General features: G+C 58.3%; 13 protein-coding genes across 19 annotated transcripts; all 13 read left to right on the plus strand.

The window, feature by feature from the left end:
- Nucleotides 1-241: 241 nt before the first annotated feature.
- On the plus strand, nt 242-1,863 carry ABB37_02535 (hypothetical protein; the record flags this gene model as incomplete). Its single annotated transcript, XM_015799564.1, has 1 exon — nt 242-1,863. Exon 1 carries the CDS (start codon nt 307-309, stop codon nt 1,861-1,863), a length of 1,557 nt encoding a protein of 518 aa, XP_015661166.1. The 5' UTR covers nt 242-306.
- An 849-nt stretch (nt 1,864-2,712) lies between these two features.
- On the plus strand, nt 2,713-3,574 carry ABB37_02536 (putative transporter; the record flags this gene model as incomplete). The annotated part of the gene is made up of 1 exon (XM_015799565.1): nt 2,713-3,574. The coding sequence occupies exon 1, from the start codon at nt 2,720-2,722 to the stop codon at nt 3,572-3,574; it is 855 nt and encodes a 284-aa protein (XP_015661167.1). The 5' UTR covers nt 2,713-2,719.
- Nucleotides 3,575-3,755: 181 nt separating this feature from the next.
- Nucleotides 3,756-4,301, plus strand: ABB37_02537 (putative transporter; the record flags this gene model as incomplete). Its single annotated transcript, XM_015799566.1, has 1 exon — nt 3,756-4,301. The coding sequence occupies one exon, from the start codon at nt 3,756-3,758 to the stop codon at nt 4,299-4,301; it is 546 nt and encodes a 181-aa protein (XP_015661168.1).
- A 564-nt stretch (nt 4,302-4,865) lies between these two features.
- ABB37_02538 (putative transporter) lies at nt 4,866-7,329 on the plus strand (the record flags this gene model as incomplete). 2 transcript variants are annotated; one of them, XM_015799567.1, is made up of 1 exon in its annotated part: nt 4,866-7,329. In XM_015799567.1, the coding sequence occupies exon 1, from the start codon at nt 5,722-5,724 to the stop codon at nt 7,327-7,329; it is 1,608 nt and encodes a 535-aa protein (XP_015661169.1). In that variant the 5' UTR covers nt 4,866-5,721. The 2 variants fall into 2 exon arrangements, with proteins under 2 accessions (XP_015661169.1, XP_015661170.1); XM_015799568.1 differs by having other exon boundaries at nt 4,975-7,329.
- A 532-nt stretch (nt 7,330-7,861) lies between these two features.
- ABB37_02539 (putative SNARE protein) lies at nt 7,862-8,724 on the plus strand (the record flags this gene model as incomplete). The annotated part of the gene is made up of 1 exon (XM_015799569.1): nt 7,862-8,724. The coding sequence occupies exon 1, from the start codon at nt 8,011-8,013 to the stop codon at nt 8,722-8,724; it is 714 nt and encodes a 237-aa protein (XP_015661171.1). The 5' UTR covers nt 7,862-8,010.
- Nucleotides 8,725-9,275: 551 nt separating this feature from the next.
- Nucleotides 9,276-10,135, plus strand: ABB37_02540 (hypothetical protein; the record flags this gene model as incomplete). The annotated part of the gene is made up of 1 exon (XM_015799570.1): nt 9,276-10,135. Exon 1 carries the CDS (start codon nt 9,377-9,379, stop codon nt 10,133-10,135), a length of 759 nt encoding a protein of 252 aa, XP_015661172.1. The 5' UTR covers nt 9,276-9,376.
- A 502-nt stretch (nt 10,136-10,637) lies between these two features.
- On the plus strand, nt 10,638-12,842 carry ABB37_02541 (putative signal recognition particle protein; the record flags this gene model as incomplete). Its single annotated transcript, XM_015799571.1, has 1 exon — nt 10,638-12,842. The coding sequence occupies exon 1, from the start codon at nt 10,668-10,670 to the stop codon at nt 12,840-12,842; it is 2,175 nt and encodes a 724-aa protein (XP_015661173.1). The 5' UTR covers nt 10,638-10,667.
- Nucleotides 12,843-13,344: 502 nt separating this feature from the next.
- On the plus strand, nt 13,345-15,391 carry ABB37_02542 (putative Abc transporter; the record flags this gene model as incomplete). 3 transcript variants are annotated; one of them, XM_015799572.1, is made up of 1 exon in its annotated part: nt 13,345-15,391. In XM_015799572.1, the coding sequence occupies exon 1, from the start codon at nt 13,580-13,582 to the stop codon at nt 15,389-15,391; it is 1,812 nt and encodes a 603-aa protein (XP_015661174.1). In that variant the 5' UTR covers nt 13,345-13,579. The 3 variants fall into 3 exon arrangements, with proteins under 3 accessions (XP_015661174.1, XP_015661175.1, XP_015661176.1); XM_015799573.1 differs by having other exon boundaries at nt 13,372-15,391; XM_015799574.1 differs by having other exon boundaries at nt 13,441-15,391.
- Nucleotides 15,392-16,545: 1,154 nt separating this feature from the next.
- ABB37_02543 (vps53-like domain protein) lies at nt 16,546-19,499 on the plus strand (the record flags this gene model as incomplete). Its single annotated transcript, XM_015799575.1, has 1 exon — nt 16,546-19,499. The coding sequence occupies exon 1, from the start codon at nt 16,764-16,766 to the stop codon at nt 19,497-19,499; it is 2,736 nt and encodes a 911-aa protein (XP_015661177.1). The 5' UTR covers nt 16,546-16,763.
- Nucleotides 19,500-20,213: 714 nt separating this feature from the next.
- Nucleotides 20,214-20,621, plus strand: ABB37_02544 (ATG8/AUT7/APG8/PAZ2 putative (ATG8B.2); the record flags this gene model as incomplete). The annotated part of the gene is made up of 1 exon (XM_015799576.1): nt 20,214-20,621. Exon 1 carries the CDS (start codon nt 20,313-20,315, stop codon nt 20,619-20,621), a length of 309 nt encoding a protein of 102 aa, XP_015661178.1. The 5' UTR covers nt 20,214-20,312.
- A 785-nt stretch (nt 20,622-21,406) lies between these two features.
- Nucleotides 21,407-21,800, plus strand: ABB37_02545 (ATG8/AUT7/APG8/PAZ2 putative (ATG8B.2); the record flags this gene model as incomplete). The annotated part of the gene is made up of 1 exon (XM_015799577.1): nt 21,407-21,800. The coding sequence occupies exon 1, from the start codon at nt 21,492-21,494 to the stop codon at nt 21,798-21,800; it is 309 nt and encodes a 102-aa protein (XP_015661179.1). The 5' UTR covers nt 21,407-21,491.
- Nucleotides 21,801-22,585: 785 nt separating this feature from the next.
- ABB37_02546 (ATG8/AUT7/APG8/PAZ2 putative (ATG8B.2)) lies at nt 22,586-22,979 on the plus strand (the record flags this gene model as incomplete). 2 transcript variants are annotated; one of them, XM_015799578.1, is made up of 1 exon in its annotated part: nt 22,586-22,979. In XM_015799578.1, the coding sequence occupies exon 1, from the start codon at nt 22,671-22,673 to the stop codon at nt 22,977-22,979; it is 309 nt and encodes a 102-aa protein (XP_015661180.1). In that variant the 5' UTR covers nt 22,586-22,670. The 2 variants fall into 2 exon arrangements, with proteins under 2 accessions (XP_015661180.1, XP_015661181.1); XM_015799579.1 differs by having other exon boundaries at nt 22,623-22,979.
- A 785-nt stretch (nt 22,980-23,764) lies between these two features.
- On the plus strand, nt 23,765-24,158 carry ABB37_02547 (ATG8/AUT7/APG8/PAZ2 putative (ATG8B.2); the record flags this gene model as incomplete). Of its 3 annotated transcripts, none has more annotated exons than XM_015799580.1 (1): nt 23,765-24,158. In XM_015799580.1, the coding sequence occupies exon 1, from the start codon at nt 23,850-23,852 to the stop codon at nt 24,156-24,158; it is 309 nt and encodes a 102-aa protein (XP_015661182.1). In that variant the 5' UTR covers nt 23,765-23,849. The 3 variants fall into 3 exon arrangements, with proteins under 3 accessions (XP_015661182.1, XP_015661183.1, XP_015661184.1); XM_015799581.1 differs by having other exon boundaries at nt 23,786-24,158; XM_015799582.1 differs by having other exon boundaries at nt 23,802-24,158.
- Nucleotides 24,159-24,757: the final 599 nt, after the last annotated feature.

Genomic DNA, 24,757 nt, shown 5'->3' on the forward strand with positions numbered 1-24,757 from the left:
AACGAACAGCTACGTTCTCTGCATCCACCGTTGAACTTCACTGCCGTGAATTAGTGAAGCATCGACGGCAATAGACCAAAAGTTATACGTACCACTCTTGTCACGGCTACGCAGCTTTTTATATAAATGTAGGCCGACATCTTCGCGCTGCGTCTCCTCGGTTTTCCTTCTGTTCTTTCGTCCCTATGGCGTTGTTGTTGACCCGTGATGTTTCGACTTCCCACACATGCGCATACATACAAGCAACCTGTGGCGCCACCATACTTTGCCGACGGAGAACCGTTGACACCGTAATCAAGCAACACCATGGAGCGCGTCGAAGAGACTCTCACTGCCCTCATCCCGGCGCTTGAGTCCCACGAGATTGGCCGCTGGGACGCGAGTCAGGTGGAGCTGCTGTGCGCCATGCTAAAGGAGTACCGACTGCAGGCGCGTGCGAGTGCAACGGGAGAGCCGACGAGTCCTGCCGACACCCCCGATTCTCGAGAAGAAGATGAGGCGGTGTCCGACGAAGAGATGGATGACGAGGCGCTGCTCGTGGAGGCCGTGAGTGAGGTGGACCGTGGCCTTGAACGAACACGTGCGTTTCTGAAGAGCCGACTGCCCTACGGTGCACGACCAGAGCCCACACAAATCCTCGGCTGTGCGGAAGCCGCAGCGAGCCATTCAGCCAAGAAGCGTCCACGCTCTTCAGACGGTTCTACCGAGCAGGCCACGGCAGCCAGCGGAGACGCAACCTCGGCGTCGGTGGCGCCGACCCCCGTGTTCGCCGTGGATTCTTTCTTGTACTCCGAGGACGACATTGAGGAGCTCGTCACGGCGAAGAAGCTCGCGCGGGAATACTGCACGCGCTGCGGATGCACCAACATCGGCCTTGCCGACTTCATCACGCATTCCTTCTCACAGGATCAGCTGCTCTACCTGAGCTGCTTTCTGTTTCCGCACGTGCTGCGGCAGTTTATCAGAGCGACCTCCGCGAAGGCAAAGCCAGCAGCAAAGGCTGCGGAACCGCTGAGTATCGTCGATGTGGGCTCCCGACTCGGTGTTGTTCTCTGGGCCAGTGCGTTTGCCCTGCAGCAGGGAGCTCTTGTGCAGCCACCAAATCACGATGACGAGGAGGGGGAAGAGACTGAAGAAAAGGAGGAAGACGCACATGGCGACGAGGAGCCGGAGGTGCACATCACCGGCGTGGAGATGGACGGCGGGTATGTGAAACTCTCCCACGACGTACTGCGCCGCTTTTTCATGCCACGACGTCGTCGTGCGCCGAGGCTGGACCGCACCGTCGACGACAGCAACGCCAGCGACGTCGAGGATGTGATGGACGTTTCCTCGCGTCTGCACTTGGTGCAGAGCGACTGCTTCGACGGCGCTGGCGCGGAGGCGCTGTCGCGTGCGTCCGTCGTCGTGCTGCACAACGTGTTCGAGTACTTCTGCGCGTCTCCGGTCGAGCACGCGAAGTGCTGGCTGAAACTGCGGCGTCTGCTCTGTCACACCGGGCAGTTTTTGGTTTGCTCTCCGGCGCTGGAGGAGACGCTGTCTGGGATTGCGGCGGGGGCGTGGGCTACGGCGTGGACTGCAGAGGCTGGTACGCAGGCAGGCGCCCCGGCGGCACCGCTCAAGTGGCTGTCCGCGTTTGTTGAGCGCGTGGACGTGTCGGCGGTGGCGAGCAGCTTCATAACGACACGTGCCCTTTCCCGCGAGGACGACGACGATGAGGAAGATGCAGTGGAGAGCGGACACTTCGATGAGCATGCCCACGGCCATCAGCATGGCCACCATCACCACAACCACGGCGACAACGACGATGGTGATGAAGTGGAGGAGCAGATCCAAAACATTTACGTCTACCGTGTCCTCTAAACGAAATAATTATATTTATATAAAGGTATACTCAAGACTAGTGGTCTTTAATGCGGATCGAAAGGGGAGAGTGTTGCTATCTGACTTACTTTCCGGGTTTTTTTTCTTCTTCTTCACTCTACACCACCATTTAACGCTAAGTCTGTAAATCACAACTTCTCACGGGAGCCCTCAAGTCGGAGGGGAGGAACGCAAAGGAAAAAAACGAATACAACGGTCACTGTTCATCTTTATCCAAAGACCTCCCTTTTTTTTTTAAGAGGCACACCCACGGCGGGCTCTATGGTGCTTTGTACTTGAGCCGACGCTTATGCTTCTACGAGAGTAACCACCGACACACGCAGAGGAGGATGAATTCGGATTCGTATTTCTTAGCCTTGAAAGGATTGTACTTGTTGCTTTGTTTGACAAGAATTAATATGCACCTACTTGCTCCGTCTTTCCCTCACTCATCATCCACTGATCTACGATGCAACCACTTTAATTCAGACATCGAAGGCGCGCCTGGCCACCTGCAGGAGACACGTAACTTTGTTGAGTTCTTTTTTGGAGCAAAAGAGCTAGCGCTTGTTCTTCTGTTATTGTATTATGATACTTTGTTTTCTGCTTTTGGTGGAGCTGAACTGTTGTACCTTCACCCTTGATTCACTACCCATAGGTTTTATCGGTGCGGACCGCCGTTGCTGCTTTGTTTCCCTGCATTCGGATAGCATTTAGGAAACGCCTAGGCACTTCCCGCCTCTGTGTTTCAATACATCGATTTATGCCTTCTTCTTTGTTTTAAAAATTACTCTGCGTTTTACGCATCGGTTGTCCCCCCCCCCTCCCCTCTCCCCCCTCTTCTTCTCCAGAAAAAATGACGAATTTCTATGTCGGTCTGATGATCATCACCAGCACAACGGTGGGAAAGATTATTTTGACTTCCTCTGCGGGCACGGTCATATCTCGCTACTTCGGCACCCTCGACAGCAGCATAAAAGGCCTGAGCTACATTGCGATGCGGGTGGCCCTGCCCTGCCTGCTCTTCACCAACCTGTGCTTCGCGGTCACGTGGGAACAGCTGAGCAAGTTTTACTGGGCCCCGTTGTTTGGCTGCGTGCCCATGATCCTCGGCTTCCTCTCTTCCTTCCTTGTGCGTCGCCTCCTCAGCAAAGAATACCGCTACGTCGTCATCCTCGCCAGCACCTTTCAAAACGCCTTGACGTTTCCGGTGAGCATCTTAATCAACCTCAAGGGGATTGAGTGGTTCACCGGACAGGCCGTGGCTGACGCGCAGTCCTACGTGTTTCTGTACAACATCATGTGCAACATTGGCCTCTACTCCATCGGCGAGCCGCTGGTCGCGTGGGCGAAGCAGACGGAGGTGCAGGAGGAGGAGGCCGAGCTGCGACGTCAGCGCCTGATCCACATGGGAGCAACAGCGAACGAGATCGCTGCTTTTGAAAACCGCAGCTTCGCCTACCCGTTCGAGTCTCCACGCCAGAGGTCGACGCAGGAGGCTCTGCCAGACGCACAGCGCCGCACCGCTGCCACGACGATAGCCGCGACTGCTGCCGTTTCCGCTTCTCCCGGAGCGACGGAGAATGCGCGAGGCGACGGCCCGGGAGCAACTCGGGTGGTATCGCCAAGCCTCGGCAGAGGACAAGCCGATTGCACCGCCGCCGGGGTCACCGGTGACTGTGCTGAGCGACGACGACTTTGGCAGCGATGACGTGAGTGATGCAGGTGCACAGGGAAGCAAGGAGGGCGGCTTAGCACACTTCCGGAAAAACGTGATCGAGTCGCTCACGAACGGACCGAATCTGGCGAGTTTTCTAGCCATCCTCGTCGCCCTCATCTCACCGCTGCGGTGGTTGGCGCGTAGCTTCCTGGGCGACTGCCTCGTCGGTGGCATGACGCTGATCGGTCAAGGTGCGATTCCACTGCAGCTTCTGGTGTTGGGCTGCACGTTGGTCGGCCCGCCTGCGACGCAGAAAGAGGCAGAGGTAAAGCCGCCGTCGACGTGGGGCGCTGCATCTTCACCCGCCGCGGCCACTGACTCGAGCGGTGCGGTGTTGGCGGTGGACGCAACAGCGGCAGGCGCATCGGGTGCGGACGTGAACGCGTGCATGCGCTTCGTGATGTCGGTGGTCTCCCCGCAGATCATCTTCACGTTGTGCACCGTCCTCCTCCGCCTGGTCATTCTGCCGGCTGCCTGCTTTCTGCTGCTGCACCTTCTCGTGTCGGTGGGGCTCATGCCGAAGGAACGGCCTTTTCTCCTGGCGATGCTGACGGAGGCGCTTTCCCCGTCCGCCATGAACTCATCGCTTATCTGCGCCATGTACGGCTACCACGCCGTGGACTACTCTCGCATGATCTTTGTCCAGTACGTGGTGTGCACCTTCAGCACCACCATTTGGCTTTTCATCTTTGTCTTGTACATCGAACGGACGACGTAGGGTCAAGCAACGACACAAAAAATATATCTTCTCCACTCGACTTCTACTCTACGTCGCGCTTTGTGGCTCCTACACGAGCAGCCGCGGCTGGCGTTTATTATCATTATTCTCTAACCGCACTTGGCTGCTAGCGGCAGCAACGCGTAGAGGTGGAGAGGCAACGGGCAAGAAGAAGGGTGCGATCTGAACAAATATATCACTGCTGCATGCAATTCTCTCACTCAAATAAATTATGGAGAAGAAAATATTCGATGTCTGCTGATTGCTCGACACGCTGCTCTCTCCTTCACACCACGACGTCGACGTGAAGCCCGTGTACCGTTCGAAATAGCGACAAAAAAGGGAAAGCCAAGCATGAAGAAGACAGAAATAAACGTTTCTAAAACCAAGCTTGCAAGCTGGAAGGAACACAACAAAGGGCGCGACGCATGGAGATCTATGTTTTTCTTTTTTTTTACATCTCCCGCAGTGGCCATTGAATGAATCACGTCTCATTGCGGAGTCAACTCAGCTTTCCCTCACTTTGAATTTAATCCACCATCGTGGCATTTCTCTTTCCCTCGCAGTCTCTTCTATGTGCGGTGCTGTCAACACTGTGCTTGTGTGGTTCCCTTTCCTGTTGATAGTGTCACACGCACCTCTATTTGATTCTCTCCCTTTTTTTCGTCTGTCTAGGAGACTCACGTGGCTACAACCGGCGAACGCCGTGACGCAGGGTATCCCCTTTGCCGTCAAAAAGAAAAAATCGTAGACGGCCATTATCGCCGTCGCGTTGCTCCAACGCATTAATCTTCTACGTATTAATTGCTATTCATAACACTATTACTATTTGCTGTGTTTGAAAACTTAGTAGTACGTCGCGCCAGCATCCAAACACCCAAGAAAAGCGAAGCACCTAAGGATTCCATAGCAGCCGGAGAGGAGCTAAAGCGCAACTTGGCTCTTCACGCTACTTTTATGCTCCTCGTGTTTTGAATCGATTCGTGTCGTTTGTTGAGTAAGCAACGACAAAGCCATACATGTCCTGCTTCATTTTCAAACGACACTTATCTTTTCATGTACAATACTTCGTGACTGCATCGCATTTACTGCATTAAAAAGGAGGCAAAGAGCAAACTCAAAAGTTTGTTCGCGGTTGCTTGATTGTCGGATCCTGTGTGTGCGTGTGTGTATGTGTGTGTGGATGTGATTGTTTATCTGTTTGTCTGTGAAGGAGAAAGGTACCCCCAACGTTTAAAACGGTGGATAAATTGTTGTCGCTGGAATAATTCCCGTAATTCTTGGCTCTTGATATTGTTTCGACCAAAAAAAGCGCACCTGCTTCCGTTCGTGCAGCGTCGCACCACACGTGCCGCAAAAACTCTTGTCTTCTCTGCATATTTGAAGCCTATCGCGGTTTTTTTCCCTTTCTTTCGTCAAAATGAACTTGTACGTTGGTTTGATGATCGTCACGGCAACGACGGTGGGAAAGATTATGCTGTGCGCCATTGCCGGTATGCTCGTTTCACGGTACTTCAGCAACCCAGAGCCGAGTAAGAAAGGTCTCAGCTACATTGCCATGAAGATCTTCCTGCCGTGCCTGCTGTTCACGAACCTGTGTTTGAATGTCACGTGGGAGCAGCTTGGCAAGTTCTACTGGGCACCGCTGTTTTCCTGCTTGCCGATGGCGCTCGGTTTCCTTTGCTCCTTTATTGTACGGGTGTTCCTGACACGGGACTACCGCTACGTGTTGCTGCTGGGCAGCACCTTCCAGAATGGCCTGACGTTTCCGGTGAGCATTCTGCTGAATTTGAAAGGCATCGAGTGGTTCACCGGGCAGGCGGTGGTCGACGCTGAGTCCTACATCTTTTTATACAACATTCTCTGCTCCATTGGACTGTGGGCTGTCGGAGACACGATGATTGGGTGGGCGAAGGGAAAGGAAGTAGCGGAGGCGGAGGCGGAGAAGGAGAAGCTGGAGATGGCGCGCCGCCGTGAACACTATCGAGCGATGGGCGCCAGCGGCGAGGCCCTGGCCTACCAGAACCGAAGCTTCTCCTACCCCTTCGAGTCACCCCGAACCGAACCCGAGGAGGAGGACGAAGCGCTCGCCTCGCCCATGTCGCCGAGAACAGCAGCGGAGCGCCGCGACGCCACTGCACGGGAGCAGCTCGGCTGGTACCGGCCGGCAAGGCGGCAAGACCGGCCCATCGTCCCGCCGGAGGGCTCGCCGGTGATTATGCTCGATGGCGAGATGAACATCGAGGACGTGACGGAGGTGAGGCCCTCCGGTGGGGAGAAGGCGCGTCGCATGGCGCACACGGTGATCAAATCGCTGAAATCACCCCCGGTACTGAGCAGTCTTATCGCCCTTTTTATCTCCCTCACGCCACCGCTGCGGTGGCTGGCGCAGAGCTTTCTCGGCGAGTCCCTCATTGGTGGAATGAAGTTAATTGGCGAAGGCGCCATTCCACTGCAGCTGCTCGTGCTGGGTCTCACCATTGTAGCCAGCCGCCCACCGGACGAGGAGGACACTGGCAAGAATCCGCCGGCCGCCCCAACGCCTGCCACGGCGAGCGCCACAGCGGCACCGGCAGTCGCAGCGGCATCCAACCCGATTTCGCCCAACACGGTTGCCCCACCCGCCACGGCGATCACCTCAGCCCCCGCTGCGGACTCGGCTAACGCCCACGTCGACGACGATGCCAACGCCTGTGTGCAGTGGATCACCACCAAGGTCTCCCCGCAGGTCATCTTCACCTGGTCCACCGTGACGCTGCGCCTCACGGTGATCCCCGCCATCTGCTTCGGTGTCCTGCACGTGTTGGTGAGGACTGGCCTCATGCCGAATGAGCGTCCGTTTCTTCTGTCGATGCTCGTAGCGAGCTGCTCGCCATCCGCCATTAACTCATCGCTGATCTGCGCTATGCACGGCTACCGCGCACGCGAGTACTCACGCATGATCTTCTGCATGTACGTGAGTGCCATCTTTTCTTCCACAATCTGGCTTTTCCTGTACATCCTCTACCTCACGGAGGCGTCATCGTAAAGGGAAGCAAATGGCTCGTACACGGTGAAGAAGCTGTACCTCGTGAAGAAAGGCAGAGCACAAGAGTGGATGGGAGAACAACTCATTCCGTTAAACTTACTTTCAGCTCTTTATCTGTCTTCTTTTTGGGCCCGCCCTCGACGCGGAGGGAAAACAAAAACAAAAACGCACGCAAACTCGTTACTGTAAAGAAAGAGGCCTCGTTCCGTACGTACATGGCGGTAGAGCGCCAAGTACGGTTCGTCTTCCGCTGACCCAATGCGATCAAGAACGGTAGCATGGGCGTTCTTTGTTTCTATAGTTTTCTTTTTGAAAACGGACAGTACTCTACGCGAGTGTACGCTCTACCGTGCAGAATAACGGTACAACGGCACCTCTCTACGAGCCAGTTCAGGTATTTAAGAAAAGCACTGCTGAACTTTGCAACTCCCTCAAATCCTCCTTCTTCCTCTAAGTGTTGATTTATTCTTCTCTTCTGGCGTTATGGATGTTCTCTCTCCCTCTCTCTCTCTCTCCTGCGCGGGTGCATCGCAGCTGTTAACGTGTGGCACCTGCAAGCCTTTTCATTGGCGGAAAAGTTCTACGAGCACTGCTATCAAAACAGGTAAAGAGGCACGGTGTCGTTGAGCAAGGCGGTACATTTCAGCGCGGTATCGACCTCGTTTTTTTTTGTCTCCCGCCATGGCACTCACAGCAGGAGAGGTGGGAGCCGTGGAGGCAGAGCTGCGGCAGGCGAAGGAGACGCTCAGCACCCTCAACGCTATCGCCGCCCAGGCCGAGCGGGGCGCTCTCGTGGACTTCGACTTTGCAAGGCGCTTAATGGGGGAGGTGGCTGACCGCGTGCGGCCCATCGCCCAGGGCACCATGCACAGCGTGGCCGGCACCACCGTCGTCCCCTCGGACAGGCAGGGCACCCTGCACGCCCGCGTCGGCGTCACGGGCAGCTCGCAGAAGGTCACCCCGCTGCAGCAGCGACGCGCCGAGCAGGTGCTGTCAGAGGTGAAGTTGCTGGAGGCCACCGTCGGCCGCTACGCGCGGAAGACACAGCAGCAGGCGAACTACGCGTTGCAGGTAAAGACGCTGATCGGCAACGGTGCCGAGGCACAGCGGCAGAACTACGAGGCGATGGACCACTTGGAGCGGGAGAAGAAGAGCCTGCAGTACGCCCGGCAGCGGATGCAGGCGATGGAGTCGGAGAGCAAAGAGGTTTTGCAGGCGCTGCAAGATCAGGGCAGTCGGCTGGGCGGGGTGGGCAACAAACTGGGGAACTTGCTAGAGTCGCTGGGGGTGTCGAACACGACAATCCTGCAAATTGTGCGCCGCAACGAGGCGGATGCGTGGATTGTTTATGGCGGAATCGCCCTGCTGCTCTTCTTCTTGTGGTACATCTGGTAAGGCACAGGGGCGGGGGGGGGGGGGCTCTATTTGTTTCTCCTCCATTTTTCTCTGTCCTGCGGAAGGGGCTTCCCTCATTGCTGTTGACGTTGATCCGTTGCTTGTCGCGTATCCTTGGTTTCACTGTGCTTGCTTTTGCTCTCGGTGTCCTGCTAGGTTTGTGTGCTTTATTTTTGTTTTCCCGTCTTCTCTTGCTGGAAGAAGATTTCGAGGCACGCGTGAACACACCCAACGCGCGCGCGTCACAAAAGTAACAAGGAAGACACGTATTTGAACTTCTTTGGAGAGAGAACCGGACGCAAAGGCAGCGGGCTGCTTCGATGCGTTGCGCTCTTCCACGTCTCGGCGGTAGGTTGTGTCAAGCTCTGCGGCTGTGCAGACCTCTCCGCGTGAACGCGCTCGTACGTTCTGCGTCTGATTGAAGGGCAATTCGTTTTCTTCTCTCATTGTTGTACACCGTCTTCACCGTACACTCGATGTCCTTGTTGCCCTTATTTGTTAACCTTTGCTTCTTCCCGGCTTCGCTTTGCTATTGTGCTCTCCTGCGGTGCAGTACATGAAGGCAGGCGGACTTCCACATTCGTATCTCCAGCGCAGAGGCATCCACGGCAACGGCTGATCTCTTTCTCCTCCCTGTTGGGAAGCCTGCTCAATGGAACTTGGACAGGCGCATCGCCCTCGTGCGCCTGTCGAGCCGTTTAGCGACTTCGAGCCGCGGCGGAAGTGCACTGTCTGCTGTGGCGTGCGCTGCGCCACCGTGACCGGCTCGGCCGCCTTTGCCTTTTCTCTTTTGTGCAACGCCGTTGTGCTCGGTGGTCGGGTGGCGGACGGCGGCGGCTGGCGCGGCCTGCTAAACCGCAACGCATTTCTCGCCCTCCCCGTCGCAGCGATCACGTTCACCCATCAGTACATTCTCTCCGAGTCGCTCTGGAGCAAAAACAAGAAGTCGGTGTGGCAGGTAAACGTGCAGTCGGCCCTGTCGAACATCACGCTGTGGATGATGGGGACGTTGGTCTGCACCGTCCTTTCGCGCCGCTACCTGCCGGTGTGGAGTCGCGCCTATCGATTAAGTCTGTGGGAGTACAAGCGGACGCGTCGCGGCTGCGCCAACCCCTGGCTGCCCTCCGTCTTTGGGCGCATCACCGAGGACTTGGACTGGTACAACGTTCTGTGGACGCTCAGCCTTTACCACGTCCTGTGGGGCATGATGTCCGTGATGCTGGAGAAGGAGACAGGGGCGCACTACGCGATGTTCTTCCGGGACTCGAACTACAGCCGCTGGTGCTCGCCACGCTGGCGTGAGTGGCGTGAGTTGGAGGTGCGCCGCCTCGTGGACACGGAACACGCCGTCGCACCGAGCCGCTGGGGCACGTTTCTGACAAACGACAAGTGGCGCACCCGCAACTTCTGAGTTCAATTGGTGGGACGTAGGACGAATACGGCGCGCCTCTTCTGTTTTACTTAGATTTGCAACGGCGTCGTTTTCCTTGCTTGCGTTGTCCCTCTTTGTCACCCCCTGTTGTTGGTGCTTCACAGCCTATGCCCTGCCCCAATGCAATGAGACAGAGAAACGAAAAGGGAAAACACATTTATATTCAGCGTTTATGCATTTGCTCATTTCACATTGAACACAATGTACGTCCCGCGGATGCCTTCTCGAATCAAATCGCGTGCTTCGCATGTGGTGTCCTTCTGGATTGCATGGAGAAAGCGGTAACTATCAAGGTCCTCTGCAACACCGTTTTCTTTTCTTTAACATCTTCATTTTGTTCTCTTCTTCCCCGCTCCTCCGTCCTTCCCTGCGGTTACACTACGATCTGCTGTTGTTGGTTTCCTTATCATCTGTTGATCAACTGTGTCACTCCTGTGTTGTGGCGTTGCCGGGGTAAACGTCCGTGGAACAATTCAACAATAGCTCAAAAGAACGAAAGAAACTAGCGGCGATGTCCGAAGTGTCGAAACTGGAGAAGACGCTGCGCAAGCAAACGTCCAGCGCCGACGTCGAGCCGTCGAAAGTCGCGTCGACAGCGGAGCGCATCCTCACCCTTCAGCCGCACAACATTTACGCCATGCAATGCAAGTCTGTCGCCCTGCTGCACACTGGCAAGCTCGCCGCCGCGCTGCGTGTGTTCGAGGAGCTGGAGAAGGAGAAGACGCCCGTGACGGCCTCCGCCACCTTCTTGTTCCACAAGGCGTACTGCCACTATCGGTTGATGCAGTACGGCGAGGCGAGGGCGGTGCTGACGAGACACCAAGGCACCGCCACAACTCCGATGCGCCACCTGCTCGCGCAGATCCACTACAACTTGGAGGAGTACGCAGAGGCGGCTGCCATGTACGCGGCGCTCGTGGCGGATGGTGCGTGCGCCGACGACACGGAGAAGCAAGAGTTGCTGACGAACTACACGGCGGCGCTGTCCGCCTCGGACCCGGCGAAGGTCGCTGCGGTGGTCCGTGACGAGGCGGAGGAAAAGACGCCCGACCTGCTCTTCAACCTCGCCGTGGCGCAGCTGGAGGCGCACCACTACGACGACGCGCAGGCCACCCTCCTTCAAGCGGAACGGCGGTGCGCGAACAACTTTCCGCAGAGCGCTCTTCACTCCCTGCAGGAGGCACTGGCGGCGGAGCCAGAGACGTTGCAGGCACGGCTCGGGGTGCCGCTGGTGGCCTCCACGCACACCGGCGTCGGCGACCCCGCCAGCCGGCCCTCCGCGGAGCGGCTTTTCTTCAACGAGGTCAGCAGCAACTGGGTGCAGCAGGCCTACGTGTGGTTTCTGTGCCACCGCGAGGCCGAAGCGCAGCGGGTCGTGGAGCTTATTTTCATCTACAAGCCCGCCTCTGCCGTGACGACCGCGGTGGCCTCCCTCCTCTGGACTGCGCTGCACCGTGGCAGCGACCTCTTCGACTCCCATCGCAAGCTGAAGACGGCGCAGCACGTCAAGGTGGTGGCCCGCCTCACCGCGCGCCAGGTCATTGCGGTGCAGTACAACACGGCGCTGCTGCATCTCAGCACGGGCGCGCTGGACCGCTGTGCGCGGACGGTGCAGCAGATGGAAAAGTCGTTCCCGCACAGCGAACTGACGCAGTCGCTCCGCCTTGTGCTGGCGGTGCGGGAGCTGAAGAAGAAAAAGGGATCTGCGGCGTCGGTAGCAGGCGACAACGTCAGCGCCGTGCAGGAGTGTGTGCGCCGCTACGAGGCTGAGGCGACGGCTCGGCGTGGCGCGAACAGCCCTTCTGAGGCGAGCCGCAAGAAGCAGCACCGCTTTATTCAAATGATCGCTGCACAGCTCTTTCTCGAGCAGGGCGATGTGGCGCACGCCGTGGAGGCCGTGGAAGGGATGGAGGACGCCGCTTTTCTGCAGCGCCCCGCCACGGTGGTCACCCTCGCCGCCTGGAAGACACAGAGCGGCGACGCGGACGGTGCGACGCGGCTGCTGAAGCAGCGCCTGACGGCGACGTCCGCCGCAGACAGTTACTCGGTTGACGTGAAGCGGGCCATCTTGTTGTGGGCCGTGCACGACCTTGCCGTGAGCCGCGGCTTCTACGCAGAGGTGGGGCAGCTGCTGAAGGCGGTGCAGTCTGCCGATGTCTCCCTCGCACGCGATCGCGACGTGGCCGCGCTGCTCGTCGTCTGCCTGGCGGAGTCGAACGTGGTGGAGGCAAAGCGACACATGGCGGCGCTGGACGCTGCGGCGGCGGCTGTCATGTCCGGTGCAGGGAGCAGCGGCAGCACCACCGTGGCACCGTCGGAGCAGGAGGTGCACGCACGCATCCGCGAGCATCCGGGTCAGGCCGCCATGAACGAACTGGGCTACCGTCGTGTCACGGCTGCTGACCAAGAGGAGGTGGCGGCGGAGGGCGACGCGGGTAAGCAGCAAAAGACTGGCGGGCTGCCAAGTCGTCGCCGTCGTGCGATGCGGCGACCGGCGAAGAACATGGAGGGCAAGCCCGACCCGGAGCGGTGGATTCCAATGTCGGTGCGCTCCTACGTCAAGGATTTGCCGGAGCGCCGCAAGAAGGAGTTGAAGCGGCTGCGCGCGATTGATCAAGAGCAGAAGCGCCGCGCCGCCGTGGCACGTCAGAAGAAGGCCGCCGAGGACGTCGCGGTAGCTGAATAAGTGTAGCGAACAGGGTTGATGTGTCTGTCGTGGTGGTGATTGTTTGAAGCTGGCGGTCTTATTATGTGTCACCGAATGCTGTCTCGTGGCATGCACTCTTTTTCATATATAATCTCTTATTCCTCTAAAAAAGTATTGTAAGGTTACGAAGTTAAACTGTAAGTGAGTGAAGCGCACCTGGATCCGCTGCCTGTCGTTGTTGCTGCGGTTCGGTGCTGAATCATAATTTTTTTCCCCCCTTTAGCGGAGTAAAAAGGCTCTGTTCACTTTCGTCGCCTCAACGTGTGTGCGTATGTGTGACTCGAGAAGACAAGCTGCATGCTGAGAGCGCTGACCTCTGTAGAATCTGCTTTGTTGTCCATCTCGCTATTTATGTATACATATACACTTTTGTATGTGCCGCGAGCTCCTCTTAACACACTCTGCATTGTATCCCCTGTGTTGTTTTCCCTGTTCTCTCTCCCAATCCGCCTCGCCTCATATTCCTTTGCTCTTCGCGGAAAGCTCTTCGCCTGTGACTGAGTCACGTAGCACCCGCCCTACCCAGCCATCGTTATTTTTTGTTCTCCTCCTCTTCGCTTCTTTCCGCTTTCGCCCCAGCGAGGTCCACGCCGAGGCAAGGAGACGCATATACATACATATACATCGCTCCTCCCCCTCACAAACACACGCACGCGCGCGCGCTCGGCATTTAAAAGTTACATCCGCGTGTAAATCCACTCTCGCGTTAACTAACAATGGGAAAGCCAAAGTACCTGCAGAAGAAGAAGGCGGCCGCCGCCGCTGCTGAGGAAACTGCGCAAGACAACTCGCAAGTAAACAGCCCGACGACCTGTAACGCCAGCAGCGCCGCTAAGGAGGAGAGCGAAATGCGCACCTCCGGTGCCATGGTGGCCTTCGCGAACCCGGTGTACCGGCAGGGCGTGAATGATATCCTGGTGGAGAAGATCGACATCAGCTACCAGGGCAACCAAATTCTCGAGAACGCGACCTTGAACCTCGTCGCGGGGCACCGCTACGGTCTGGTGGGGCCGAACGGCTGCGGCAAGTCCACGCTGCTGCGGGTGCTGGGCTGCCACGAAATCCCCTTCCCCTCGCACGTCGACCGCTACTACGTGTCGCACGAGGTGGACGCGTCGGACATGTCAGCCCTCGACGCCGTGCTGGCGGTGGACAAGGAGCGTGAAAACCTGGAATCGGAGATGGAGGACCTCGCGCTGAGCGACCAGGAAGATCCGCACGTGCTGCACCGCCTTGATGAGATCTACCGGCGTCTGGACGAGCTGGAAGCGGACACGGCGGCGGCCCGCGCGGGAAAGATTCTGTTCGGTCTCGGTTTCACCAAAGAGATGCAGCAGCGTCCCACCAAGGCGTTCTCCGGTGGTTGGCGTATGCGCATTTCCCTTGCTCAGGCCCTCTTCATCAACCCCACCGTGCTGTTGCTGGACGAGCCGACGAATCACTTAGATATCGAGGCCGTCGTGTGGCTCGAGAACTACCTGAGCAATTTCAAGAAGATCCTCTTCATGGTGTCGCACTCGCAGGACTTCATGAACAACGTCTGCACGGATATCTGCCACATGCACCTCAAGAAACTCACCTGCTACGGCGGCAACTACGACCAGTACTGCATCACCCGCGAGGAGAAGGAGAGCAACCAGATGAAGAAGTTCCAGTGGGAGCAGAACCAGATCAAGAACATGAAGGACTACATCGCCCGCTTCGGTCACGGCAGCGCCAAGCTGGCCCGTCAGGCGCAGTCGAAGGAGAAGACGCTCGCGAAGATGACGCGCGGCGGCCTCACCGAGGCGGTGTCGAAGGACAGCCGCATTAACTTCGAATTTCCGTGCGCCGGTGCCCTGCCGCCGCCGATGCTGCAGTTCCGCGAGGTTGCCTTCGCCTACCCAGGCTGCCCCACGCTGTTCGACGACCTCGACCTCGGGGTTAACATGGACTCGCGTATTTGCCTGGTGGGGCCGAACGGTGCGGGCAAGACGACGCTGACGAAGCTGATGTGCCGCGAGCTGGAGCCGACAGCCGGCTACGTGGCGAAGAACGCGCACTGCATCATGGCCCGCTTCCATCAGCACTTCGTCGACCAAATCAACATGGAGCTGACACCGCTGGAGTGGATGGGGCAGGAATACCCTGAAGTAACGGAGCCGCAGGTTCTGCGCAGCGCACTCGGCCGCTTTGGGGTATCAGGCAAGGCGCAGATGACGCCGATGCAGACGCTCTCTGACGGCCAGAAGTCACGCGTTGTCTTCGCCTGGATGGCCTTCCGCCGCCCGCACTTCATGATTCTCGATGAGCCGACGAACCACTTGGATATCGAGTCGATTGACGCGCTGGCAGAGGCCATTAACGCGTTTGAGGGCGCTGTCGTGGTCGTCTCGCACGATCTCCGCCTGCTGGCTCAGATCGCGGATGAGATTTGGATCGTGGAGAAGGGCGAGGCGAAGCGCTTCAACGGAGACATTGCGGACTACAAGGAGCACGTACAGAAGGAGGTGCACCGCATGACGCAGGCGTACGCGGCGAACGCTTAACAGCAATAACACCCCCACACACACACAAACAAAACGGATCCGCAAAGGCGTGAAAGGGAAAGAAATGTTTGGAAATGACGGCGAAACGCAAGCCGATGATGAATGTTTTTATTATTTTCTCGTTCAGCACGTTCTCAGATGGCTTTCCTTTTTTTCCTTTTCAGGTGTGCACTGTTGATACACTCTTGTTGTCTTTCCGATGCGGGCTGAAGCAACAAGGTGCTCGCCCGCAGATGGAGCTAATCAGCTGCGTGGGTTTTGTAACTCTGCCTCTCCTTCCCTCGCCACACGATAACCCTTCCACAACCGCAGGGTGGGGGGGGGAGGGGATGATGATCACATCGCATTTTTCAATGTAGATAATGGCAACGTTCCGCCGCGCGTGTGTGTGTGCGTGTACGCTGGTGAAAGGGGGGAAATAGGTGTGATCAACAGCTGCTGCTGCTTCGTTATGGTTGTTGTGCCCGCTTGCTTGGTGACGTCGTGTAACATGGGGTCTGACTCCCACAATGCCTAACATAACAAGTGTTTTTATAATGTGGACGACCTCGACGCTGACAAGCGCAAACTCAGTAGGGTGTGTTGGAAAAGCTGCTGTGCGTTGTCGCGTTAGGGTTTTATTCTCTAAAATAGATAAGCAATGGTTGATATTGAAAGAAAAGAATACCTCAAAGTCAAATGAATCAATTCCGTTCTGTGTGCTTGTGCTGTTCAGTTTCAATGGAGCTGCATGAATGTTCTGTATCCTCCCCATTGCCTCCTTACGTAGGCAGAAGTGTAAGCACTCCGTTAAGAAGGTAATGTGGCGCGAAAACTCTCGTTTGCGAACTCATGTTGTTCATTTACTCTTCATTGCAATGCTGCCAACTGTAGTGCCTAACCGAACTGCCAGCTCTCTGTTGACGTGGTCATCTTTGGCTTCTATTCTATCGGCAGCAAAAACATGTTGGTGTTGCGAGAAAAAGAAACACCGTTCAGTGTGCTTCTTCTCTTCTCTGTTTCTATTCTCCGTCTCCTCATCCGTATTGTTGTACTCTTTATCGGCTCCACCCTGCCACTCTCTCCTAAAAATTGGTAATGGTTTTGCGCTTCTGTGTTTGATTGTTTTCCGTCTCTTTCTTTTCTGAAACCGTTTGCCGCGTAATTCAACACTCAGCGTACATCCCCCATACACACGACATCTTTTCTTTCTATTATTACTTCGCTCTCATTCAGGGGACGTGCAAGCTACGTCCCCCTCAACATATTCATATATCCCGGCTCTCTCTAGTTGGGTTTCCAATCATTTCCGCGCGCCCACAGACACACGCACAGTGTGCTTTCACAACCACAACAACAACAGCGAAGAGAACAAAAAAAAAGTAGGTGCCACATGTCGGTCCGTTACAGCGCTGCTGTTGAGGCCGCCATAGCGGAGGTGTGCCCGCCACGCGACGCGATGGACTCCGGCGACTTCGACCCTGTCGTCTACTTAAACAGCCGCTTCCCCGATGAGTCGAGTCTGGCTGCGCTGCCCGCCTTTCTGGACGAGGCGAATGAGCGTTTGCGCAAGACCGAGAACTCCCTGTTGAAGGCGGTGGAGCAGCAGTCCAGCAACGCCACCAGCGCGGAGTGTGACTTGAAAAGTGCAAAGGAGGCTGTCGCGCAGCTGTACATGCGTGTGTCGGATATCAAAATGCAGGCGTCGGACAGTGAGGAGATGGTGAAGGACTTGTGCCAGCACATCCGTGAACTCGACATTGCCAAGACAAATCTCACCGCCAGCATCAACACCCTGCGCTCCGTCCAACTCTGGATGCTGCAGCTGCAGGTGCTGTCGTCGTCCTTTGAAAAGCGCCGCTTCCTTCAAACCCGCGATGCCCTGCAGGAGGCACTCAAGTACTCCACCTCGTTCGCGAAGATGAAGGAGATCCCCAAGGTGAAGGAGCTGAATGACAAGCAAACGCAGCTCTGCCGACAGGTGGAGTACTACATCCGCAACACCGTCTTTGGGGAGATGGACCTGGACGCCATGGATGTAAACGCAATGGCGGAGGCGTGCTCCGTCGTGGACCTGATGGCGGAGGAGAGTAAGAAGAAACTGCGTGACCGCTTCATTGACAAGCTACTGGAATCCTACTCGCTGCGTTTTAAGCGTGGCACCGATGAGGCGAAGCTGGAGCGCACGGAGCGGCGCTATGTGTACCTCCGCACGCTGCTGGATCGGTACGACGGCGTCTTCCAAAACGTTTTTCCCCGCCATTGGTGTGTGCCGCAGGAACTGTGCGTCACCTTCTGCCTCCGCACGAAGCAGGAGTTGGACCTCGCCCTCCGTGAGTCGAACAACGACATCGACGTGGTGGTGCTCACCTACGTGATTCAAAAAACAATCGACATGGAGCGCGACGTAACGCAGATGATGGCGTGGAAGGACGAGTTCCCAGGTCGTCGGGAGCTGCCAGTGTACAAGTACAACGGCTTGATCCTCTCCGCCTTTAAGGAGCACATGGGCCTGCTGGTGCAGAATGAGGATAAGCTGATGCGCGAGGCGCTAGCGCAGCCCCTCACCGGAAGCGGCGAGTCGGCGTGCACGGGGTGGAGCAGCGCGGAGGAGGAGATTCGCAACGGCACCTGGCTACCCATCGCAGAGGACATCTTCGTGTTCATCAAAGAGAGTCTGAAACGAGCCCTGCGTATTGCGCAGCAAGATGTGCTGCTGGAGATGGCCGGTGTGTGGCGGCGGCATCTCATTGAGCTGGCGCAGGCCGTCACGGCGCTGCTGCCGACCCCCGCCCTCACCCCGCTGGAACGTCGGCGTGCCTGCATCGTGCTGAACACGGCTGACCTGTGCCAGACCACGAGCCAGGATCTCGGCGACGAAGTCTGCGCTCGCAGCGAGGTCCCCGCACGCGAGGTCGCCTTCGACCAGGTGAAAGAGGCTTTCTCCACACTGTACTCGAAGGCCATTCAAGCCATCTTGCAGGGTACGGAGCTGGCCCTGGCCCCGATGCTCGTAGAATACGGCAGCGGCGGCTTCATGGCCAAAAAAGGCACCTCGGCCTACGACGCCAACAGCGGCGGCGCGGCTGATGAGTCGAAGCTGGTGCGCGACATCACCACTACGCTGCACGAGACGGTGCTGAGCTGCGCCGCCGTCGTCCCGCCGTCGGCGCTGCGCTTCCTGCTTGACAAGATGGCGGCCCTCTTCATTGCCGAGTACGGCAACACCCTCTACCGCCTACGACGGCTGCCCGACGAGGGCATCAGCGCGATGCGAGTCGACGCGGCCGCGCTGGAGAAAGCGTTCCTGCAGCTGCCCAACTACAACGATCCAGCCCGCTTCCCTGCCACGGCGCTGACCGGCTACATGAAGCTGGTGCGAAAAGAGTTCGATCAGCTGAACCGTGCGCTGAAAGTGCTGCAGGTGGACGCGCGGACAGACGCCTTCATTGACGTGTACTACGAGGTCGTCCTGCCCGAGGACCGATCCATTCACAACTTCGTACGGCTGGTGGAGCTGAAGGGGCTGCGCCGCGAGGATGTGCGGGCGTGGGTGGCGACGCTGTCGAAGCGCGGCGTGGTTGAGGCAACGAAGCGCGACTTCCAGCGGGAGGCCTCCCTCGGCATCGCCACTGGTATCTCGTCCTCGCCCGCACCGCCGTCGACGGGCGGCGGTGGCGCACCCAGCGTGGGCGGGTTGAACTTTGCCGCCCTCTTCACACGCGATCCCGCAGCGCCGGGGTCGCCACATAATGCCGGGGCTTCGGCGGCGGTAGCGGCGGCTACGTCGACAGGGGCCACAGGCGGCGCCTCCACGGCGTCCCCCACAGCGAGCAGTCACTTCTCCCTCTCGAACTTCGTGTCGACCATCGGTGGCGGCAACAGTAATGCAGCGATGGTTGAGCACCACAACAACAGCGTCAACGGCGGCAGCATAGCCTCGCCTCGTGGGGCCGCAGGTGGAACCGTCGCCGGCGCCGCACCCAACCCCGATCACCCCGGAGCCTCGCCGAAGAACCAAACGGACGAAGAAAGTCTGGGTTCACGTTTTGCGAATGCCGCGCGCAACACGGCGACGTCCATCAGCTTTTTGAACAAGTTTAAGCGAAACGAGGGAGACAAGAAGTGAACTCCTGTGCGGCCCCCGTGCGCGTGAGATGGGAAGATACTTGGAACACTGCAGCCGTGGGTCTGCTGTTGAAAACAAAGAGTCTTTTTCCTCCCTGCAGCCGCCGTCTCCTATTTGTAGCTGCGTTGATTTTCATGTGTGGATGTGGGGGTGTAGGGGTGTATGTGTGTTCGATGTCTCAGAGAGCGAGAGGGTTATGGTGGCGATTCGCGTCCTAGTAGCCGGTATGCTGTCCAGATACTCGTCAGACGCAACGATAGTTGGCCAGCAGCGTGTCTGCGCATGTGCGCGGCACCGGCCTGAACGTGGTGCCTAGCATTACCAGCGGGGCTCTTCTTCTCTTTCCCCGGCACGCACCCACAAATCGTGTTCGGGTAACTATTGCGCTTGTTTCCTTTCCCAGTTTCCGTCCAACTCCACGTGGAACTCGTGAACTCATTTCGGTTCTCTCTCCCCTCTCAGCACTCCCGGGTTATAGGGGCGAAGGCAGCAGCGAGCGGTATGCAGCACGCAGCGAAAAGGCAACGTCTTTTCGGCCAATAATATAACCGCTCGTTTACGCAAAAACAAAACACTTTTCTCCTACCGTGTGTTACGCATCGTCTTGACGCGGCGCCTGGATCGCAGCAACACGAAAGCTTTCCCTCCAATGCCGCCTCAACCACGTTCGCCGCTTTTTTTCTCTCCCTGACTCTGACCGATGCAAACGCCACCAGAACACCGCAATGGGAAGGGTGCCAGCGAAGTAAAACAAACTTGGTCAATCCCATCCTTTCACACACCTCTTTTCCCCTTTGGAACACGCGCTCAGCCATGGCCGCCATCCACACCGTCTCCGCCAACCAGCTCCCCGTTGCCATCGAGTGCAACGACGGCCGCCTGCTCTTCGTCAACGTGGCGCGCGACGCCACCGTGGCCGGCCTGGAGGACACCGTGCGCGCCGCCCTCAACGGCAAGAAGCTCTCGCTCATCATCGACGGCTGCACGCCCGCCGCCGGCACCGCGCTGCGCGACATCCACGAGAGCTGCAAGCGCGCTGACGGCTTCCTGTACGTGGCGGTGCGTGCGGAGAGGGCCATGGGCAACCTCGCCCTTCCCTGCTTCGCCAGCGATACCATTTAACTTGCTCTAGAGCCTTTGCTTCGTGCGACGCCCCTTGCCACCCTCGGTGGCTGCCCAGCGGCCTCGCACTCACGCGCCGCTGTGCGAAGCGCACTGTTCGCTGGCGCTGCACAGCTCGTCGTGCGCAAGGAGCGCCTCTCTGCCGGGGAGCCTACTGTCCAGGGCCGCTCCGGCATCACCACAGGCCTCCTTCTCCTGCACGCCAGTTGCGCACTGCCGCTGCGCGTGCACACCCGCATGCTAGCGCTTGCACGATGTCCATTGTGCTGCTCGCAGCGGGATAATGATTTTATGTGATTCTTTTATTTCTATTTTTCTGATGTTCGTACCTATTCGTCTCATTCAAGTAGGGTACTTACCACCTGATGCTCGACCGGCTTATTTTCTCTTTCCTCAATGTGTGCTTCCCTTTGTTTTCTGTTCCCTCTGTTTTTCGCGCGGCCCCCTCGCGGCGCCATGTGCACAGTCGAATTCTGAATTGATTGCGTACCCACAGCCCTCGGCGCATCGGCGCATCGGCGCCAACCGCACACAGCGGATCCATAACAGCCAGCCCGCTCTCGACGTGTGAGCGCCTCGTCTCGCTTGGCAGTGTGTGCTAGCTCTCTTTACCCATCGCCCTCCGCACTCGACTTGGAGCCACGACGGCTGCGTTTGTTCCCCCTCACCTCCGCTGAGCTTCTTCCGGCGTCCCTCCCCCGCTCCCACTCTCCCTCACCCTGCGCGTCTTGCTTTCGTCCTCTCTTCTGCTGTTTGTTTGCGTTGCCGTTGCGCCCTTGTCGCACAGACTAACGCCCTCCGCCACGAGTCTCCTCGCCCGCCAGTCAATCCGAACTCCGAACTCCTCACCACTCGAACACTCGCTCAGCCATGGCCGCCATCCACACCGTCTCCGCCAACCAGCTCCCCGTTGCCATCGAGTGCAACGACGGCCGCCTGCTCTTCGTCAACGTGGCGCGCGACGCCACCGTGGCCGGCCTGGAGGACACCGTGCGCGCCGCCCTCAACGGCAAGAAGCTCTCGCTCATCATCGACGGCTGCACGCCCGCCGCCGGCACCGCGCTGCGCGACATCCACGAGAGCTGCAAGCGCGCTGACGGCTTCCTGTACGTGGCGGTGCGTGCGGAGAGGGCCATGGGCAACCTCGCCCTTCCCTGCTTCGCCAGCGATACCATTTAACTTGCTCTAGAGCCTTTGCTTCGTGCGACGCCCCTTGCCACCCTCGGTGGCTGCCCAGCGGCCTCGCACTCACGCGCCGCTGTGCGAAGCGCACTGTTCGCTGGCGCTGCACAGCTCGTCGTGCGCAAGGAGCGCCTCTCTGCCGGGGAGCCTACTGTCCAGGGCCGCTCCGGCATCACCACAGGCCTCCTTCTCCTGCACGCCAGTTGCGCACTGCCGCTGCGCGTGCACACCCGCATGCTAGCGCTTGCACGATGTCCATTGTGCTGCTCGCAGCGGGATAATGATTTTATGTGATTCTTTTATTTCTATTTTTCTGATGTTCGTACCTATTCGTCTCATTCAAGTAGGGTACTTACCACCTGATGCTCGACCGGCTTATTTTCTCTTTCCTCAATGTGTGCTTCCCTTTGTTTTCTGTTCCCTCTGTTTTTCGCGCGGCCCCCTCGCGGCGCCATGTGCACAGTCGAATTCTGAATTGATTGCGTACCCACAGCCCTCGGCGCATCGGCGCATCGGCGCCAACCGCACACAGCGGATCCATAACAGCCAGCCCGCTCTCGACGTGTGAGCGCCTCGTCTCGCTTGGCAGTGTGTGCTAGCTCTCTTTACCCATCGCCCTCCGCACTCGACTTGGAGCCACGACGGCTGCGTTTGTTCCCCCTCACCTCCGCTGAGCTTCTTCCGGCGTCCCTCCCCCGCTCCCACTCTCCCTCACCCTGCGCGTCTTGCTTTCGTCCTCTCTTCTGCTGTTTGTTTGCGTTGCCGTTGCGCCCTTGTCGCACAGACTAACGCCCTCCGCCACGAGTCTCCTCGCCCGCCAGTCAATCCGAACTCCGAACTCCTCACCACTCGAACACTCGCTCAGCCATGGCCGCCATCCACACCGTCTCCGCCAACCAGCTCCCCGTTGCCATCGAGTGCAACGACGGCCGCCTGCTCTTCGTCAACGTGGCGCGCGACGCCACCGTGGCCGGCCTGGAGGACACCGTGCGCGCCGCCCTCAACGGCAAGAAGCTCTCGCTCATCATCGACGGCTGCACGCCCGCCGCCGGCACCGCGCTGCGCGACATCCACGAGAGCTGCAAGCGCGCTGACGGCTTCCTGTACGTGGCGGTGCGTGCGGAGAGGGCCATGGGCAACCTCGCCCTTCCCTGCTTCGCCAGCGATACCATTTAACTTGCTCTAGAGCCTTTGCTTCGTGCGACGCCCCTTGCCACCCTCGGTGGCTGCCCAGCGGCCTCGCACTCACGCGCCGCTGTGCGAAGCGCACTGTTCGCTGGCGCTGCACAGCTCGTCGTGCGCAAGGAGCGCCTCTCTGCCGGGGAGCCTACTGTCCAGGGCCGCTCCGGCATCACCACAGGCCTCCTTCTCCTGCACGCCAGTTGCGCACTGCCGCTGCGCGTGCACACCCGCATGCTAGCGCTTGCACGATGTCCATTGTGCTGCTCGCAGCGGGATAATGATTTTATGTGATTCTTTTATTTCTATTTTTCTGATGTTCGTACCTATTCGTCTCATTCAAGTAGGGTACTTACCACCTGATGCTCGACCGGCTTATTTTCTCTTTCCTCAATGTGTGCTTCCCTTTGTTTTCTGTTCCCTCTGTTTTTCGCGCGGCCCCCTCGCGGCGCCATGTGCACAGTCGAATTCTGAATTGATTGCGTACCCACAGCCCTCGGCGCATCGGCGCATCGGCGCCAACCGCACACAGCGGATCCATAACAGCCAGCCCGCTCTCGACGTGTGAGCGCCTCGTCTCGCTTGGCAGTGTGTGCTAGCTCTCTTTACCCATCGCCCTCCGCACTCGACTTGGAGCCACGACGGCTGCGTTTGTTCCCCCTCACCTCCGCTGAGCTTCTTCCGGCGTCCCTCCCCCGCTCCCACTCTCCCTCACCCTGCGCGTCTTGCTTTCGTCCTCTCTTCTGCTGTTTGTTTGCGTTGCCGTTGCGCCCTTGTCGCACAGACTAACGCCCTCCGCCACGAGTCTCCTCGCCCGCCAGTCAATCCGAACTCCGAACTCCTCACCACTCGAACACTCGCTCAGCCATGGCCGCCATCCACACCGTCTCCGCCAACCAGCTCCCCGTTGCCATCGAGTGCAACGACGGCCGCCTGCTCTTCGTCAACGTGGCGCGCGACGCCACCGTGGCCGGCCTGGAGGACACCGTGCGCGCCGCCCTCAACGGCAAGAAGCTCTCGCTCATCATCGACGGCTGCACGCCCGCCGCCGGCACCGCGCTGCGCGACATCCACGAGAGCTGCAAGCGCGCTGACGGCTTCCTGTACGTGGCGGTGCGTGCGGAGAGGGCCATGGGCAACCTCGCCCTTCCCTGCTTCGCCAGCGATACCATTTAACTTGCTCTAGAGCCTTTGCTTCGTGCGACGCCCCTTGCCACCCTCGGTGGCTGCCCAGCGGCCTCGCACTCACGCGCCGCTGTGCGAAGCGCACTGTTCGCTGGCGCTGCACAGCTCGTCGTGCGCAAGGAGCGCCTCTCTGCCGGGGAGCCTACTGTCCAGGGCCGCTCCGGCATCACCACAGGCCTCCTTCTCCTGCACGCCAGTTGCGCACTGCCGCTGCGCGTGCACACCCGCATGCTAGCGCTTGCACGATGTCCATTGTGCTGCTCGCAGCGGGATAATGATTTTATGTGATTCTTTTATTTCTATTTTTCTGATGTTCGTACCTATTCGTCTCATTCAAGTAGGGTACTTACCACCTGATGCTCGACCGGCTTATTTTCTCTTTCCTCAATGTGTGCTTCCCTTTGTTTTCTGTTCCCTCTGTTTTTCGCGCGGCCCCCTCGCGGCGCCATGTGCACAGTCGAATTCTGAATTGATTGCGTACCCACAGCCCTCGGCGCATCGGCGCATCGGCGCCAACCGCACACAGCGGATCCATAACAGCCAGCCCGCTCTCGACGTGTGAGCGCCTCGTCTCGCTTGGCAGTGTGTGC

Source organism: Leptomonas pyrrhocoris (genome assembly GCF_001293395.1).
Source record: "Leptomonas pyrrhocoris isolate H10 chromosome Unknown, whole genome shotgun sequence".
NCBI lineage: Eukaryota > Euglenozoa > Kinetoplastea > Trypanosomatida > Trypanosomatidae > Leptomonas > Leptomonas pyrrhocoris.